The sequence below is a fragment of the Anolis sagrei genome, chromosome 3 (assembly GCF_037176765.1).
Source record: "Anolis sagrei isolate rAnoSag1 chromosome 3, rAnoSag1.mat, whole genome shotgun sequence".
In the NCBI taxonomy this organism is placed as follows: Eukaryota; Metazoa; Chordata; class Lepidosauria; order Squamata; family Dactyloidae; genus Anolis; species Anolis sagrei.
The window spans coordinates 13161636-13179311 of record NC_090023.1 but is presented as its reverse complement, the minus strand read 5'-3'; the positions used below and the strand labels follow the sequence as shown (position 1 = coordinate 13179311).

At 41.2% G+C, this 17676-nt stretch overlaps 1 protein-coding gene across 1 annotated transcript in view; it reads right to left on the bottom strand.

Annotated features, from left to right (window-relative positions):
- The window catches only part of PCF11 (PCF11 cleavage and polyadenylation factor subunit), a 29755-nt gene extending 13280 nt beyond the window's left edge, over positions 1 to 16475 (bottom strand). The window contains exons 1-9 of the mRNA XM_060771196.2: positions 16001 to 16475; positions 9593 to 9718; positions 8202 to 8390; positions 7661 to 7870; positions 5428 to 6485; positions 5081 to 5270; positions 4348 to 4795; positions 2509 to 4175; positions 1337 to 1445 (exon numbers count right to left, since the gene is read on the bottom strand). Of these exons, the coding sequence (XP_060627179.2) occupies positions 1337 to 1445; positions 2509 to 4175; positions 4348 to 4795; positions 5081 to 5270; positions 5428 to 6485; positions 7661 to 7870; positions 8202 to 8390; positions 9593 to 9718; positions 16001 to 16216 (4213 nt within the window). The 5' untranslated portion in view covers positions 16217 to 16475. The remainder of the gene's footprint in view (positions 1 to 1336; positions 1446 to 2508; positions 4176 to 4347; positions 4796 to 5080; positions 5271 to 5427; positions 6486 to 7660; positions 7871 to 8201; positions 8391 to 9592; positions 9719 to 16000) is intronic.
- Positions 16476 to 17676: the final 1201 nt, after the last annotated feature.

Here is a 17676-nt window from a genome sequence, read left to right as displayed (position 1 = left end):
TTTCTAAATTAGTCTTAGAAATAAATCCACATCTGAATAACTAGATTAGTACAAGCACTATACAGGCAGTCCACAAGTTACAAATATCAGACTTACAAACAACTCATAGATAAGAATGGGGGTGAGACAACGGGAAGTGAGAAAAATCTATCCCTGGGAAAGGAAATTCACTCCTGAAAGAGTTATAATGGGGAAGAGGTGTTTCCACTGAAGCTGTATCACCAAATCTTTGTTCCACAACAAGCCAAATTTTTCAAAATCCAATTATTACAAGGACAGAAAGGGAGGTGAAATCTTCTAAACAAAGACACAGACAGCAAAACAAACACCACAGGGGTGTTAACTCTTTCCTATGTTATTCAAAACTAATATGTATGTCTGTCTGTCTGTAATTACACTAAAAATGTACCTGTTGTGACTTACAAACAAATGCAACTTAAGAACAAATCTACGGAACCTATTTTGTTCATAACTTGGAGACTGAATATAGTTTTAACTATACTATTTGTATGAATTTGTAGTCATTCAGATGTAATTTGTACTTGTATACCCAGATTATTCTAAGCAGTATTTCCCAAACTTTGGTCTTCCAGGTATTTTGAAACCCTGATCACTGGCCAAAGCAGAAGACACTTCTGAGTGTTGAGTCCAAAACACCTGGAAAACCAGAGTCTGGAAGTGACTTAAGTGGGCTGATGAAGTGCAATAAGCACCTAGTTCCCCTATTTTCCACCTCGGCCATTTTTCATTAAGCTTTCCTCTATGCCTTTATCAGCCTCCTGAATTATTTTGGCCTTGAAGCAAGTAAGATTCTACAGCCTTCAGTTTCACCACTCACTCCTGAAAGGACCCTCCCTCACGGTCCTAGGTGGCTCTGCCACAACGCACAACTTATACATATCTTGTCCAAAAAGTCCTAAACTATCAATATGTCTCTCAAACAATTTATTTCATATTTTCTTCCTCCAGAGTTTTTTCTCCTACAGCAGTTGGTTCTCATGTCTTGGCACAAATGTATCCAAGTTTCATTGTGTGGGATGATGGAGTGTTTGAAGCAAAACTCTCAAGTGTTTGTGCCATTGTTTTCTGGACTATGGTAAAGATTGGGAAGTTGAGCTCCGAATTCTCATGTCCCCTTGGTATTTGAACCATATGTAAACATGTTACACAAACCAGTTTGGCCCTCACCTACAAGTTCTATATCAAAAACAAAAAAATGAGTAGTGCTTAGCCATGCTGATCACAACTTCATAACAGAGACTAAAAATATGGACAGTATGAAGGCCTTTGATAAACTAGCATTTTGCTAAAAGGAGACAGAGATTTAAATATTTACCTGGTTGATTTTGGACAAAGCTTCCAGGATTCTGTGCGTGAACTGGTAAGAGTGGTTGAGGTTGTCCGTAAGGTACAGGCTGAGAAGCAGCAATAGACATAATAGGAACCTGGCAAAGATAAGTGCTTTTTTCAATTTGACTGTTCCATTACTTTTAAGTTTTAAATCTATTTCAATTTTGCATTAGGTCTCAAAAACAGCAGAAAACAGTTTCCAGAACTAATATCATGCACCTACAGAAAAATGCTATATAGCATTAACCCGAACATATTAAAACTTAAGACATTTGCTGGGGCAAAATGTACTAATTGCCTCAGAAGAATACCAACACTGGTATTAGCTAAATATTAATACGTATTGGTTTTGATTTTGCAAAGTGCTCCAAACTATTATTTGACAATCATTTTTCTTTCCCATGATGACTAAAAGTGGTGCTGTTACTCCACTGAGTAAAGTGACTTTTTAAAATTCTATCTTGATTTCAGATGGAAACAAAGTAAATAATGGAAAGAAATAAGTAATATGCTAATCGCAATACCTGCTACAAAAATCTATTTGGCGAACAAACAAGACTACCTCAGATTTTCAATGCTGGAACTTTATTCCCTTTTATAGTCAAAACTGGGAAAACAAACTCCACCTAAATATTAGGAAAGTCATCCTGATAGTAATAACAGTTTCACAGTGGAATACACTGCCTCAGAATGTGTAGAAATCTCCTTCTCTAGGTTTTCAAACAGAAGCTGCATGGCCATCTTTTGTGGAGTGCTTTCATAGTGTTGCTGTAGGTTTTTTCGGGCTACATAGCCATATAGCCTGAAAAAAACCTACAACAACCCAGTGATTTCAGCTATGAAAGCCTTCGACAATACATTGCTTTCAGTGTTTCTGTATGGAAAGTGGTTGGCCTGGATGACAATTGGGCCTCTTCCAGCTAAGTCTATAGGCCTCAATCACCTTTCCTTCATATTATTGATTTAATGCAACAAGTGTAGACTACAAAGAAAGCCTAACCTTCATGGTGTCAAACCTCTAGATTCAACCATGCCCATACTACCACAAATGTTTATACATTTCATATTTTTCAATTTACACAGGTTACTGCTAGTGAGGGAAAGAACATGCATCTCACCAGTCTTCATTCAAAATACAAATTTTGCAAACCTCCTTACCTGTTGGGGTGGCTGAACATTTCCCACTGACATATTATTGAAGTTTCCATATTGAGGTCCTTGAAGGTTGCCGTCGTCATAAAATGGCCCAGGTGCCCTGTTAAGAGAATTAGGAAAGGCCTGTGCTCCAGGAATAGGAGGCCCGTTGAAATTTGGTCCCTGAGCATTATCAAATATTTGCTCAGGTCTCTGAAATGGCATTCCTTGTGATGGCCCATTGAAGGGAGGCTGGCCTGATGGTTCATTGAAAGGGCCAGTTTGTCCATAAGGCAAAGCTTCTGGTCTTGAGGCTGGATGGCTAGCCATATTTTCAATTCTTTGACCCTGATGACCGAGAGCAATATCAAACCGTACTGCAGGATCTTCAAAGCGCTGAGGTATTGATGTATCAAATCGTGGTTGTACCTGGTGACCTGGTGGACCATCAAACCGAAAAGGCGTTTGCTGAGCAGGGCCCATTTCAAACCTTGGACCATGCAATCCATCCAGTCTTTGCAAAAGTGATGGCTGCGATGGTTGATCATCAAATCTTGACTGAGAGCCATCAAATCTTGGGCCTGTTTGACTAATAGGTCCTTCAAATCTCATTCCACCGGATTGGATAGAAGGCCCTTCAAATCTTGGACCCATCCCAGGCTGTCCGTGTGGCCCCACAGCCTGACCAAGAGGACCCTCAAATCTAGGTCCAACCCCTGACTGCCCAAATGGCCCAACTGGCTGTCCATGTGGCCCCTCAAATCTCAGACCACTTACTGGTTGCCCATGTGGTGCATCAAACCGCAAATTGCCTCCTGGTTGGCCAAGAGGACCTACTGGCTGCATATGTGGTCCTTCAAACCGTAATCCAGGCCCTGGTTGTCCATGAGGCCCTATTGGCTGACCGTGCGGTCCTTCAAATCTCATCCCTCCACCTGGAGGTCCATGAGGTCCCAGAGGATGTTCATGAGGTCCTTCAAACCTCAGCTGGCCATGTGGCCCTTCAAATCTCATTCCACCCGATGGCTGGCCATCAAACCTCATGCTAGCTGAAGGCTGGTCATGTGGTCTCTCAAACCTGATTCCAGATGATTGACCAGGAGGGCCTTCAAACCTCATCCCTGGCTGGTTATGACTCTCAAACCTCATCCCTCCAGGGGGCTGTCCCTCAAATCTTATGCCTGAAGGACCATCAAACCTAAGTGATCCCCCTGACTGTCCTATGGGTTCCTCAAACTGTATTCCCATTCCTGCCCCAATCTGTCCTGTAGGCCCTTCAAAGTTCAAGGGACTGCCTCCCATTGGCGCTGGTGGCCCATCAAACATTAGAGAACCTTTCCCTCCAGACTGCACTGGAGGTCCATCAAACTTTGATCCTGGCTGGTTTAGAGTTGTTTCAAACCTTACATTCGTCTGTGCTTGTGGTCCTTCCATTCTAGAATTTGTATTCACCAGCCCATCAAAATGAGTTGGTTGTCCATCTCCACCTGCCCTTGTGCCAGGATGCCTAGGAGAGTCTTCAAAGTGAACTCTCTCTTCCAACAATGAACTAAATCTTTGCTTTCCATCAGTAACCAAATCGTGACCAAATCGTGATCCCGTACTCTCGGTAAACGGTTTCTCTGTATCTTCGTATCTCACTCTCTTGTAAGGTTCACTACTGTATGTAGGCCTTTGCTCCTCACGAATACCTAAAAAGAGGGGGGAAAGGTTAAAGCTTACTTCATACCCTATTGTGCTACAGAAAATAAATTGATACTACTACTTAAATGTAAATCCTCAAAATGATTGGTTTGAAAACTTTAATTTCTACACATTTGGAGCTCACTGAGAGAACAATGTTCACCTCAAAACAACTTTTACCTTTTAAAGAGTTTGGCTCATCATGCCTTCTCCGGCCTTCATGCTGTGAATTTTCCGAGTAGGGCCTGCTACTTCCAACAGGAGAATGCCGTCTTGATCTTTCTACAAGCTGGCCACCACTTTTGTTTTTTGTTTGTTCACAGTCAATTGCAGAAAGAAATGTATCCTTTAAGTGATAGTCTAAAATGTCTTCTGCATCTACCATATTGAGTCTTGGAAAAGCATGTTGAACTTGTGTCCTTTTCAGTTTAGCTTTATGTTCATGATATATTAATTCCGATTCAGACAACAAGGGCTTCTTTTTGGAAACGCCCTTTTCCCCTGATGGGCTATCCCACACATTGCATCTGTGCTTTCCTTCTTGATATTGGAAGAGTTGATGAATCTTATGACACAGAACCAGGAAGTCATCTTGTGTTATTTCACCAGAAGATAGACGTTCATTTGCCTGGGATAAAACAACATTTTAAGAGTTAATTTGGAAAACTGTTCAGGGAGAGAACTATGGATAACATCCAGTGAGACTACATCACATTATGGAAATTATTTATGTTCTCCTCTCTCTCTGCAACCATACAAGCCACCAGAAAATTGATTCCAGACAATTGCCAAATGCAAAGTTGCACTACAGGAAGGAAATATTCCCTACACATTTACTCTGGGCTCCATTATGGTGTGAACAGACATTGAACAGTGTAGGATACAGGCCTATGGTTCAAGACAAAGTGATTACCTTCTTCAAAAGCTCTCTCTTGTTTGCCAACGTCAGTTCTTTGGGAATCTGCAAATTGGCATCAACACTTAGTCGATGTTGCTGCTTTGGTGTGCGAGGTGATGTGACTCCTTTACTAGTTGGCCAAGTTTCCCTGTGCCTCTGATGTGGGGGTTTACTACCACTTTGATGTTCTTCATTAATTTGGGGGCTGAAATCAACAGAGACAATGTTAATTTTAGTCTTCCTATAGTATCACTTTAAAACTCTTTTTGTATTTTTAAGAATATGCTTCTGTTCTGTTGTGACAATAATCCTACATCTCTACCAAATCTATCTGAATGACTATACGTCATATACCAACTTACTTTTTATTTTCTTCCCAACCAGATTTCCATCTTTTGCTTGACTTAGAACTTTGCCAGTTCTCCACGTTTTCTTTGGGTTCAGATGTTGCCTTTGAAGAATGCTGGTTTGTTCCTTCTTGTGGCCGGTCATCGTGAATTCTCTTTGGCCTCCTTGAGTCTCTCAGTTCCAGTTTAAGGCTCCTTTTATTGGAGGTCCTTTCATCCCGTATGTCTGGCCCAAAGTCTTCCGCATGAGACTTTGGTCCAGATTGCCGAGGCTTCCCCATCTTTGTTATGGAAGGAGAGAGACTCCTGAGCCTTCTTTTGGGAGACCTTCTATCTCTTCGTTTAGGAGAATGGGAAGACGGTGATCGGGATCTAGGAGAACGGGACCTTTTCCTATTACTTGACCTTCCTGGCTTTCCACCTTGTTTCTCCAACTCTTCAGTACTGAGATCCTGTTTTTGCACAATCCCATTAACTATTTTATTTCTACTACCAATTGATCTATGTTCTTCTTTGTCTTTTCTTTCAACGCTTCTTCTCTTTTCTTTTGTATCATCATCTTTACCATCTGGCTTCTCCATGAGATGTTTCTTTAATCTGGGATCTCTCTTGCTTATTTCAGATACTCTGCTACTCTCACATTCTTGGTTTCTGGTATCTTTACTATGAGGCAGCTTGCTTTGCAAGGGAGATGGTGACTTTGGTTTTGATTTTGCATCCAATTGGACAAACTCTTTCTTCTGCAATTTCTCACTCTGTTTTTGCTTTTCTTGCTTCGATGTAGTTTGTTTTTCAGTCTGTAAAGTTTTGGAAGTCTTTGGATCTGTCTGGCTGACTGGATTTGTCACAAAATCTTTCCTATGGCTTTGATCTTTAGAATGGGAAGCATGTTGACTTGTTCTATTAAGACGAGGATCTCTGTTGGGTGCTTTGACATCATGGAGTGGAGATAGGCGGTTTTTCTCTGGTGGAAGACAAGCTGGAAGTGGAGCTTTAACTGGCATATGAGACGGCTGTGGAGCATGTTGTCTCAAGGAAGCTGGGCCCAGGCTGGACCCACTAAGAGAAACAGCCTAAAATATGGAGAGGGAGAAAAGGTTAATATTTCATATGCAAACAACTGCAAAATTTCAAAATCAACGTAATATTTATTTCATTTGTTTTGTAGTTCCAAACATAAGCATGTGTAACCAAAAATGAGTTGTTACTATAAAATGTATGTAAGACGGCATTTTTTAAAATCAGCCTCCAATTTGGAATTTCTTTGCATTTTTTTCCATGTTTATCAAAACGTCAAAAGCATTTACACTATCTAGTTGTTAGTATCCGTGTTTCTAAAGATCTACTTATTTGACAAACTATGTATGAAAGGCATAAATAAAATGTCTGCATCCAAAAATGGTATACTGAAAACATTCGAACAGGCTGGACGATTCAGTCTGATTTATAATAATGACCAAAACTGAAATTCCAGATTTAAAGACCGTTTCCATTATGGTAAAAACATCAAACATCTGGGCATTCCCTGGGCAACATCCTTGCAGATAGCCAATTCTCTCACACCAGAAGCGACTTGCAGTTTCTTAAATCACTCCTGACACACACAAAAATAAAAATCTAAATTGAATAATGATTGACATTATATAAATGATTAAGATTCAAGAAGAGAATGCTTTGAGAAATTTAATCTGTGGTTATTAAGATGGCTTAATGTTACATCAGCTGTATGATGTTTTGATAGTTTTCCTGAAGATCTGCGTACTGTGTGACCACACATGCCTACCTTTAATTTATTAGCTACTTTCAATGCCACAGCAAGAAATCTTCCAGTTCAGTGGTTTCAATTCAAGCCCTGAGTAATGGTAAATCCTACCTATGAGCACGGAACTCATCATTAAATCAAATGTAATTTAAAATCCAGATGTAACAAAAGAGCCTCAAAAGCCAGTTCCACTACTAATAACCTGAGTGCAATTTAGAACCAGTCAAAGCATTGCAGAAGAACACCTATCCTTCCTCATTAACATGTTGAGGATAGGAGTGCAATGTGTGTCAAAAAGTGCAGTTGGTCCCACATTGATTAATCTAGTGAGAGAAATTTACAGGGTTAGAGAGACTTTGCTAATCTACTAACAAGCCTACTAAAATGTTTTTTTTCTGAGACTAATACACACACTGTATTAAATTCTGTCAGAAAGGCAAACAACCCTTCCAGACAGGCTAGAGCAACTATTTCTATCCTACTCACCAGTTGTGCTTTAGTCTGCTCTAGTTCCAGTTCTAATTTTTTCTGTTGAAGTTCTAACAACTGCTTTTGTTTTGCCAGAAGCTGCTGTCTTATTAATTGTTCTTGAGTCAAATTCTTTTGTACTTCTGGAACAATTGGAGTAGAGGAAACAGCAGAACTGGATACTGGAGAAGAAGTGACTGTAGAGCTAGGTACAGGAGGTTCCTCGGGCTACCAAGAAAATAGCAAAGAACACGATTCTTAAAGTAGAAGCAACTATTAATCCAAAGCTACAATCTTGTGATTACTTTTTTAATGTTTTCATATCTAAAAAACTGCAATGAGTGTCATTTGACATTTAATGCAATGGATAAACAGAAAAATCATTGTATTTTACCTCAGCAAATTAACAGTACAGCGAAGATTTTTTTTAAACCTCATATACAATTATATAACTGCCAAGGACTTTAAATTGTACTTTAAAGAGCATCAAGTCTCAGTGTCTGACATAAAATGAGGTAACTCCACTCTAAATCAGCACACAGTAGCTGTAAAAACTTACCGATTTGTTTAAAAACTTAGGGTTCACATGGATGCTAGAAGTATTCACATTAGGGGGTAGTGGCTTAATTGGCCAAGCAGGGTCTACTGAATTCACCCGGACATCAAGTGCATATAGTTTCTTCAAAGGGAAAATTTCATCCCACGTGGAACGCAATTTAAATAAACTTTTCCTAGTATTTTCATCCACCTAAGAACAACAGAATAATTCTATGGCTTGTTACATTAATAAAACACATGCGTCATGCTTCTTTTTACACACAGAAATCACAGAAACTAATTTCTCGGGCTACACCATGTTCATATACGTGTACTGAAGTTCCGCTGATGTCAAAAGAAATCAAGCTCAGTCTTGGTACTTGTACAGATTATCCAAACATACAATATATATTTTAACACAATATCGATAACCTTCCCATCCAGGTTAGTCTCAAATACTCTATTTAATTTATTCCAAACACTTATATTCTGCCATGTTCCCATATGCAACTATAGAAACAAGACTGATCATTTTCAAAATCCAGATTTTTAAATTATATACATGGCATTTCTCTTGAAATATTTTGCAATCTAAAAATATAGCATTAATACTTCTTTATCATAGCCAAGTCAAGGGCTAATTTGTGTAATAAAAAGTGAGACGGGAGAAGGAAAGGTATGTAGAAATGCTTTTAAGACTAATATTTATATTTTTTGAATGTTCAGGCGTAGTAGAGTACGCCCAAAAAAGTGTCTTTATACGCATGACAGCTCATGCAAAAATAAAGATTAATCTTAAAGGTATTGTTACATTCCTGTACCCCCCCCCCTTTTATGCCTGAAAAAAATAAATAACCTAGCTACTCATCTGAAAGCTTGAGATAAGTATGCTAGCGAAATTATGCCGTTCCATAGTTGTCGTTATTCAAATGTTTTAATTTAACCATCTTCAGTTTTACACAGCAATTCAAAATATGTATCTATAGATCCAGGAGGCTAAAATTGTTTGGATTTTAAATCCAAGCTTCGTCAAAATGTGTTCTCACAAATTACTGAAATGGATTGAGAACTGGTCAACCCTAGAGCAAACACAGCGAAGTGGAGCTTAAGTTAAATGCAACTAAAATGAGTTCCATTGGTTTCAGTGAGTCTAAGCATAATGAAGTAAAGAACCAAGTGACAAATTATTTAAGATTAAACAAAATATGGATGTACATTGAGTCTACTCTCTTGATGTTTGCTTAACTAAATTGTTATCTGAAAGTCAGCGAGAATGAATTTTTAAAAGTTAGATATAAACAGTTCCACTGTACTCTTTATATATTTATACACCCACAAAACCAAGACTTTGTGCCAAGTGTTTATTTATGCAACAGCAAATCTGAAAATATTTATGAAAGCACATATATATACCTTTTCAAACACATTAACAAATGTTGCAACTAAGTTTTTAGTAAATGCAGCAAGGTATTCTCTTCCAACATTCTTGACAATGGAATCCATAAGGTACATGACAGGAAGTTTCTCACTAGAAGGAGCCTGTAGTAATAAGAAGAAAACTAAGACATTCAGTTATAAAACATTTTCATTTATTTTTTGAGTTGCCATTTCCCAAATTACCATACCTCTATTTTGCAACAATTATTTTAAAGGATGCTCCAAGGATTTGAAAGCTAAATAGCTCAAAACCAACAAAAATATCAGGTTCTCTGTTATCTATTAGATCGTGAAGGGAGACTCCAAACAAATCCAAGACAAAAAATTACTCTTGGGAGTATCCAACATAGCCACTTTATTTATATAGTGTGGAAGTAGAATAGATATTTAGGGCACACATGCCAACTTCTGTTGCAATCTCTGTAAGATGGGACATGAGCCAACTTAAAGATATGCAAGCCCTATAAATGAAGGGGAAATTCTCAGTGGATGGAAAGATGGTGACCATCACTCCCACTTAGTAAGCCACATTTGGAATAAAGTTACTTTGCTGCAATCCAAACAAATGCTATGAAAGTGTCACCAAAGCTGGCCAGTTGTCACTCCCACTCTAGATTCTGTCACAACCATACAACTGAAAGTATAAAAAAAAGGTATAAATCCAAAATGGAGTTATGGTGGTGAACAGAAAGGCTCATAAATTGAAACCAAAGACTGGCACAGAGGACAGTCTTTCATGTATGAACACTCCTCAATGTCCAAGGAGCAAGCTGGACAGTTTTCTCCACACATAAGATGTGCTCCAGTTCATGCAGTGCATACGGTGTTCTTGAAACTTAGCTTCCAAGGGAAATGGAAGCCTTCTTGGTTCTGTTCAAAATGGGCATTAGTAACTCATCCATACCAGGAAAGGATAGGAAGCTTCCACAAAGCATCAGAATGTATAAGGACTTCTTCGGATGGGCAATTAAATGGCTCTAGCACATGTTGGTTACTAATTACCCTCCTTTGGCACAGAAGCAATGCAATTCCCATTTACTATCCAAATGATTCTAGAACCCTAGGATTTACATGAAGTTACATGGCAACTAATGGGCTGGTAATCAAAATTCAAATACCCAGACATAGTGAGCTGCCTCAAGTTGTGAAGTAATTGGTAGAAGGCAAATCCTTTGCTTCTTGTTCAGTGTCGATAAACCTGAACCATCTTTGATTTAGCTTCACCCTCTATGTGGTCTGGAATTTTTTTGAGCACAAGGCCTTCAAACCATTTAATTAGCCTATCACTATCTGAAATATGCTTCTGACAATTATATCAGTTTTCAACCAGATTGGGCTTTTATCAAATTTCATGTACAAAAAAGTATTGCAAAGGGAAATAGTTCTTCATATGAAACAAAAAACAGGCGTGACATATATGGAAGGTAGAGAAGGATATTAATTTCCAAAATGTGGTATTTTAAAATAATTTAATTAGGCACACCCTAAACAGACTGGAATTGTAAGGATTCAATTTTACTCATAACAAAAGAACTTGGGAAGAATTAAAGGTGCTTTAGACAATTTTGTGCAATGGTTCTATTCCTTTTTATGATGGAGAATGGGCAGACCAAGATATAGGTGTTCTTCCAAGATCTTACTCCCAAAGCATACAATTTTACCCATCTGTGGCAGCAAAGCTGCTATTTCATAGATTTTAAACCCCTAATACACTAATGGAACTGTGTGGAGGTATGATATAGAGAAGTAGACTATCACAGGATCTCCTTTCAGGAATAAAGTAGCAAGCCCCAAGTTGAAATGAGAAGAACACCACATCTATGAATGAGAATGTAGGACCACAGTATTTAAGTTACCAAACTATTTCAATAGTTTGAAAGGAAACATATGAGGGGTTCCCCTAAATGTCAAGTCAAACCCAAGTTTAGATTATCACGATGTTGTGGAAGCGCAGTAGGCAACACAAACCCCTAGTAAGCTGAAGGTGAATTAATTTTAAGCTTATTTGCAGGAAAACCATTTTCAGAGCTCAACAGAATGTCTGCAGTACTCCTCCAAACGTCACAGGAATGAGTGTTGAAAACGTGAGGGCCTGTGTTTTTCTGTTGAGTTTTCCCAAAGTTTTCAGACTTCCTCACACATTGTTCGTTGCAAACCCAGGACACAGAATAATTTAACACGTTACAAACAGATTCTGCACTACACCCGGTAAATAAAAAGACAAATACATATTTCATACATTTTATTTACAGTTTAGAATACCAGTCACACATTTCAAAATCATTTATTAAAAATGTATTCAAACCACTCCATTTTACACTAAATAGAAACTTGTCTCCAGACACACTTTCAAAAGTGGTTTTCAGAGAACTCAGATCTCTTGTTGCATCCTAGTCATTAATGACAACTAAGCACATCTAATTAGAGGTACAGATTTTAAACGTCTTTAAATACACTTAAGGGGATAACTAGGTAACCACCCCAACCCAAACAACAGTACTGCAATGTATTTCCAGTCACTAACAGAGAGGCCGAAAACATATAAAAATAAATGTGGGAAGTGTCTGGATAATATATTGTAGCAACTCAATCTACACTACAAGTAGGCTTTTCTGTATCCCTGGTTTAGATATTATATTTTAAAATCCCAGCTTAAATTTGCAAAATAAAAAAGCCCAACACCCTGAAGGAAGCAGAGAAGGGGGGGGGGGGAGGGAAAGAGAGTCAAGAATGTTTCACTACAGTAAATGTTTTAGCCTTTCACTATTTCAATGATAAAAAGATGCAATAGCTGACTGTATGCCGTTTAGGTTGCGCTAACACAATGCCTGGATTTTCTGACAAAATGCCTGGACTGGATTTGCAGTCTCTTTTTGCATCGTGTGTATTCTCTGGCGCCATGTTGGGATTGTAAGGCTGCAGCAATTCCTACAGACAGGGCGGAACATTTCTTTCCCTGCTCTAATGAATGGGCTGCTCTATGAAGAGAATCAGGCACACACAGGCACGCACGCACACTCCCTTCTCATCTACCATAATTCTTATTACTCAAGCGTTCTAGGAATGTAACAATCCGCCCGTGCCTCATCCTTCCCCAGAAAACAACATAGGGGCAAATTCCCTCCTTCACTCACACAAAACAATCTTTTTAGGTCTCATCTATTTAAATGACCACGGTGGCAGAAAGAATTAAGTAATCCTTGTCTATAAAACCTTGTCGATCTTTTTATTTTGATATAAATTGAAAACATGTTTATTTAAAATATTAATTACTGGATATTTTGAAGAGCCACAGAACTAAGACCAAAGCAAGCTATACCTGACAGCATGGCACAGCATGGCTGTTGCTGCACAGTCACTGCCAGACCGCCATGTTGTCTCTCCCTCTTTTACACAAGCTTGAAGAGACTGTCAGGGTATCTTCCCAGTTACTAGTGAGGAGTGCCCTGCCCTTCACATATGTTACATTCTTCCACATTCCCCTTTATCCTATAACTATACTGCTATGAAACCCATTCTCCCCACCCCCAGCCTCCACTGCGTCCTAACTCTGCCCTGTCCACAGACAAATACTGTCTGAGCTCTTTTTTTATCTAGCCTTTGAATGGTTTCCCACCCCCTTATTCTGCATTACAAACATCCCTCCATCTCTAATCATCTTCCCCCACCCTTTATTTCCCTCCCCCCTCCAAGGTTAAAGTGCATTCTATTATCTTTCAATCCACTTCTACCTATAACTAAGTATTTTCTAGGCCACCTTCTCAACCCATTTCTTGTTGATATCCCAAGGCAGGCCTTAAGATACTATAGGGACTGCCCTCCTACCTATAAATTGCCATAATGTGTCCCTGGCACTCATCCCTACACATCATTGGCCCCTTTTTCTACCTTTTCCCTCACTGCAGCCATTGCCACAAACTATGCTTCTACATTCACATCCAATAGATGAAACCACCCATAAATCTTTTTAATCTGCCCTGATACTGGAGAGCCTGCTATACTGGCATATGTTTACGGGTCAGCCAGGGATTTTGGTGTCCATACTTCTTACAATGGCCAAAAAAATTGTACATTCAGCAAGTATGAATGAGCAAATAAGTTTTTGAACTACACATTTCCTCTTTCTCAAAGAATCACCTTCCATGTATTTTGGGCCTGTCTCATTCCATCCAACATATATCTCACCCTCAACTGCTCAGGCCTACTTTCCCTCATTCTTCTTTATAGGACTCTATCAGCTTCCACAAATATTGGACCTCCACACTTCCTTCTTCAACTTACTTTCTCCAACATTTCCCCCCTTATTCCCTGACCGGCCTGTTGTTGTCCCAATCCATAAATGTGAACTCCTCCTCCAAAAGACCTTGATCTCTTTCGTGCATGCATACAAAACAGTATGCAATGGACACTTGTGGAACTTTTGAGAATAAGAGTTATGAACTTGGTGGTATAAGCTTTTGTAGACTACAGAAACAGACAAGACTATTTTATGCCACTCATGTTTTGCTCTCAGTCTCAAAAGCACTACAAGATCTCTTTGTGAACTGATGCTTCTATTTTTTATATTGGGGATCATTGTTCTACATGATCTGAATGTCTGATAGGCCAAGCTAACTGGTGCTCCACTCATTTTGAATCCTACACACTTCTGTACAACTTGCATGATACCTACAACCCTGGCACTTAAAGGGCTTTAAATTCATACCCTTCTATGATCCCTTGCAATTGCTGATACTCCAGACTAACATGGCTGTGGCCTTTAAATACTACCCACAAACAATACAATCACCTTGCCTCTTCTCTCCCTGAAATTTGGCTCCATATATTTATGTGTGTGTGTGTGTGTATATAGCCTCTTTCCCCCCTGAAAGTTGGCTCCATTTTGAAACTTCTCCTGCAGCTTCTGGCCTACCCCTGTAGGGTTTTTTCGGGCTATATGGCCATGTTCTAGAGGCAATTCGTAACAAATGTTAGGATTTCTGGGAGTTGAAGACCAAAAACAGGTTGAGAACCACTGCTGTAGATAATGTGTCAGGCCTGGGCCAACTTGGACCCTTCCTTCCAGGTGTTATCGATTCCAACTGGGAGTTGAAGGCCAAAAACATCTGGAGACCCACAGGTTGAGAACCACTGCTGTAGACCTGGGGCAACTTGGACCCTCCCTTCCAGGTGCCTTTCTTTCCCTGAACATTGACTCTATTGTGAAACTTCTCTTGTGGCTTCTGGCCTACCCCTGTAGATCATCCCTTTTTCTTTCTCTGAAATGTGACTTTTGGCCCACCCTGCAGATAATATGTTAGGCCTGGGCCAACCTGGTCCCTCCCTCCAGGTGTTTTGGACTCCAACTCCCACAATTCCTAACAAATGCTGTAGATAAGGTGTCAGGCCTGGGCCAACTTGGACCCTCCCTTCCAGGTGTCTTTCTTGCCCTGAACATTGACTCTATTGTGAAACTCCTCTTGTGGCTTCTGGCCTCTGGCCTACCCCTGTAGATCATCCCTTTTCCTTTCCCTGAAATGTGGCTTCTGGCTCATTCAAGTGGGATCTCAACCTGGGGTCCCCAGATGTTTTTGGCCTACAGCTCCCAGAAATCCCAGCCAGTTTATCAGCTGTTAGGATTTCTGGGAGTTGAAGGCCAAAAATATCAGAGGACCCCATGTTGAGAACGACAATATGTTAGGCCTGGGCCAACTTGGGCCCTCCCTCCAGGTGTTTTGGACTCCAACTCCCACAATTCCTAACAAATGTTAGGATTTCTCAGAGTTGAAGGCCAAAAGGATGAAAACCACTGCTGTAGATAAAGTGTCAGGCCTCGGCCAACTTGGACCCTTCCTTCCACGTGTTATGGACTCAAACTGGGTGTTCCAGGTGTTATGGACTCCAACTGGGAGTTGAAGGCCAAAAACATCTGGAGACCCACAGGTTGAGAACCACTGCTGTAGGCCTGGGCCAACTTGGACCCACTCTTCCAGGTGCCTTTCTTTCCCTGAACATTGACTCTATTGTGAAACTCCTCTTGTGGCTTCTGGCCTATCCCTGTAGATCATCCCTTTTTCTTTCCGTGAAACGTGGCTTCTGGCCCATCCTGTAGATAATATGTTAGGCCTGGGCCAACTTCCCCCTCCCAGGTGTTTTGGACTCCAACTCCCACCATTCCTATGGGTTGTTAGGAATGGTGGGAGTTGTGGGGGCCAAAACACATTAAGGGAAGGCCCAAGTTGGCTCTTGGCCTGCCCTATTATCTACAGATACACAGAAAGCTCCCCTTTCTTTCTTTCCCTGTGGATTGGGAGACTGAGGGAAGAGGGGGAAGGAAGGAAGGGGGGGTGTTAGAGAGAGAAAGAGAGAGAGAGAGCGTATATTCGGCGTAGAGTGTATAAAAACCTTGGCGGTTTGCGCCTCGATGAGTGAGACGATGTCCTTGGCGAAGGGCACGTTCTCCTCGGCCAGGATGGTCAGCATGTTGATGTGCGGCTTGCTGTTGAAGGTCAGGTCCTCGAGCGACGACTGGTAGTCGCGGCAGGCGTCCTCGCCGCCTCCGCCCGAGCTGGGCCCTTCCGACGCCGACGAGGAGGAGCTGCTGCTGCTGCTCGAAGACATCCTCCTCCTCCCCCAAGGCTGACAGGCCGAGGAGAGAAAGAAGGCACAGGCCAGGCCGGGAAAAACCCCTTCCTCCTCCTCCTCCTCCCACCCCGAGCGCTCAGACCCCGCCGGCCTTCTTCCCCAGGCTCATCCTGGGCTCCGTCTCGCCGCCTCTCTCCGTCGCTGCTACCGCCGTCTTCTCACGAAACTCCCTCACAAAATGGCGGCGGCGAAGACCGCCTTCCTCTCCCACCGGCTCCAACCGCTGCGTCATATGAAATTGTTCTGGGGGAGGGGCGGAGCGCCTTTTGTTCGCTGCGCGCGACGCCATTGGCTGGACCGCCCTCGCTTCCCCGCGTCCCCATTGGTCCGTCCACACCACGCCGCCACGTTCATTGGTTGACACCCCTCTCAGGCCCGTTTGGATTCGTTACGCCTCGCTAAATCCCGCCTTTCTTTATTTCCCTTGGACGTTTGCTTAGGCCCTCTCTCCTTCCCGACGTTGGATGGCAAGCTTCTGTTAATCCCTCGTTTCCTATTGGTCGGTTTATTTGGTCACCTGTTGCTATGGGAATGAAGGCTAGTTGAGGCCTACCTCAAAGTTCTTCATAGATTTCCACTACAGGGAAGAAGCCACTCCACACTGCCATATAACCCAGTTCAAAGCACATAATGTGGAATTTTATTCACCTCAAAACACCCAGGGCCATTTCACACAGCCCTATATCCCAAAACATGGAGGCAGAAAATCCCACAATATCTGCTTTGGACTGGGTTATCTGAGTGCGCATTCAGATAATAATGGATTTTCTGCCTAAGCCGCCTGAGCTCTGCAAGTGCAGCATTTTTCCAAATGAAGCAGAGAGTGAAGGCTAGTTGAGGCCTACCTCAAAGTTCTTCATAGACTGCCATATAACCCAGTTCAAAGCAGATAATGTGGGGTTTTATTCAGCTGTATGGGAGATACCTCAAAAAACCCAGGGCCCTTCCACACAGCCCTATATCCCAAAACATGGAGGCAGAAAATCCCACAATACCTGCTTTGAACTGGGTTATCTGAGTGCGTATTCAGATAATAATGGATTTTCTGCCTAAGCCGCCTGAGCTCTGCGAGTGCAGCATTTTTCCAAATGAAGCAGAGGGTGAAGGCTAGTTGAAGCCTACCTCAAAGTTCCCCATAGATTACACAGAGAAGCCATTGAAATCCACAAGCATGTGGACAATTTCAAAAGAAAAGGAGGAAACCATGAAAATGAACAAAATCTGGCTACCAGTATTACAACAGCAAAACAATAGAGGGGAAACAATCAAGGACATCTAATCACCTCTCAAGAAAAGATTGCCCCAGGCACTGCCAGGCCATCAAACACTAATCAAGGTGGTCAGTTGAAACATTCACACCTAGCCCCAACAGACAGGAGTCCAATATTATATGCATTATATGGCTATTGGAAGGGCCCTGAGTTCACACTGCGATA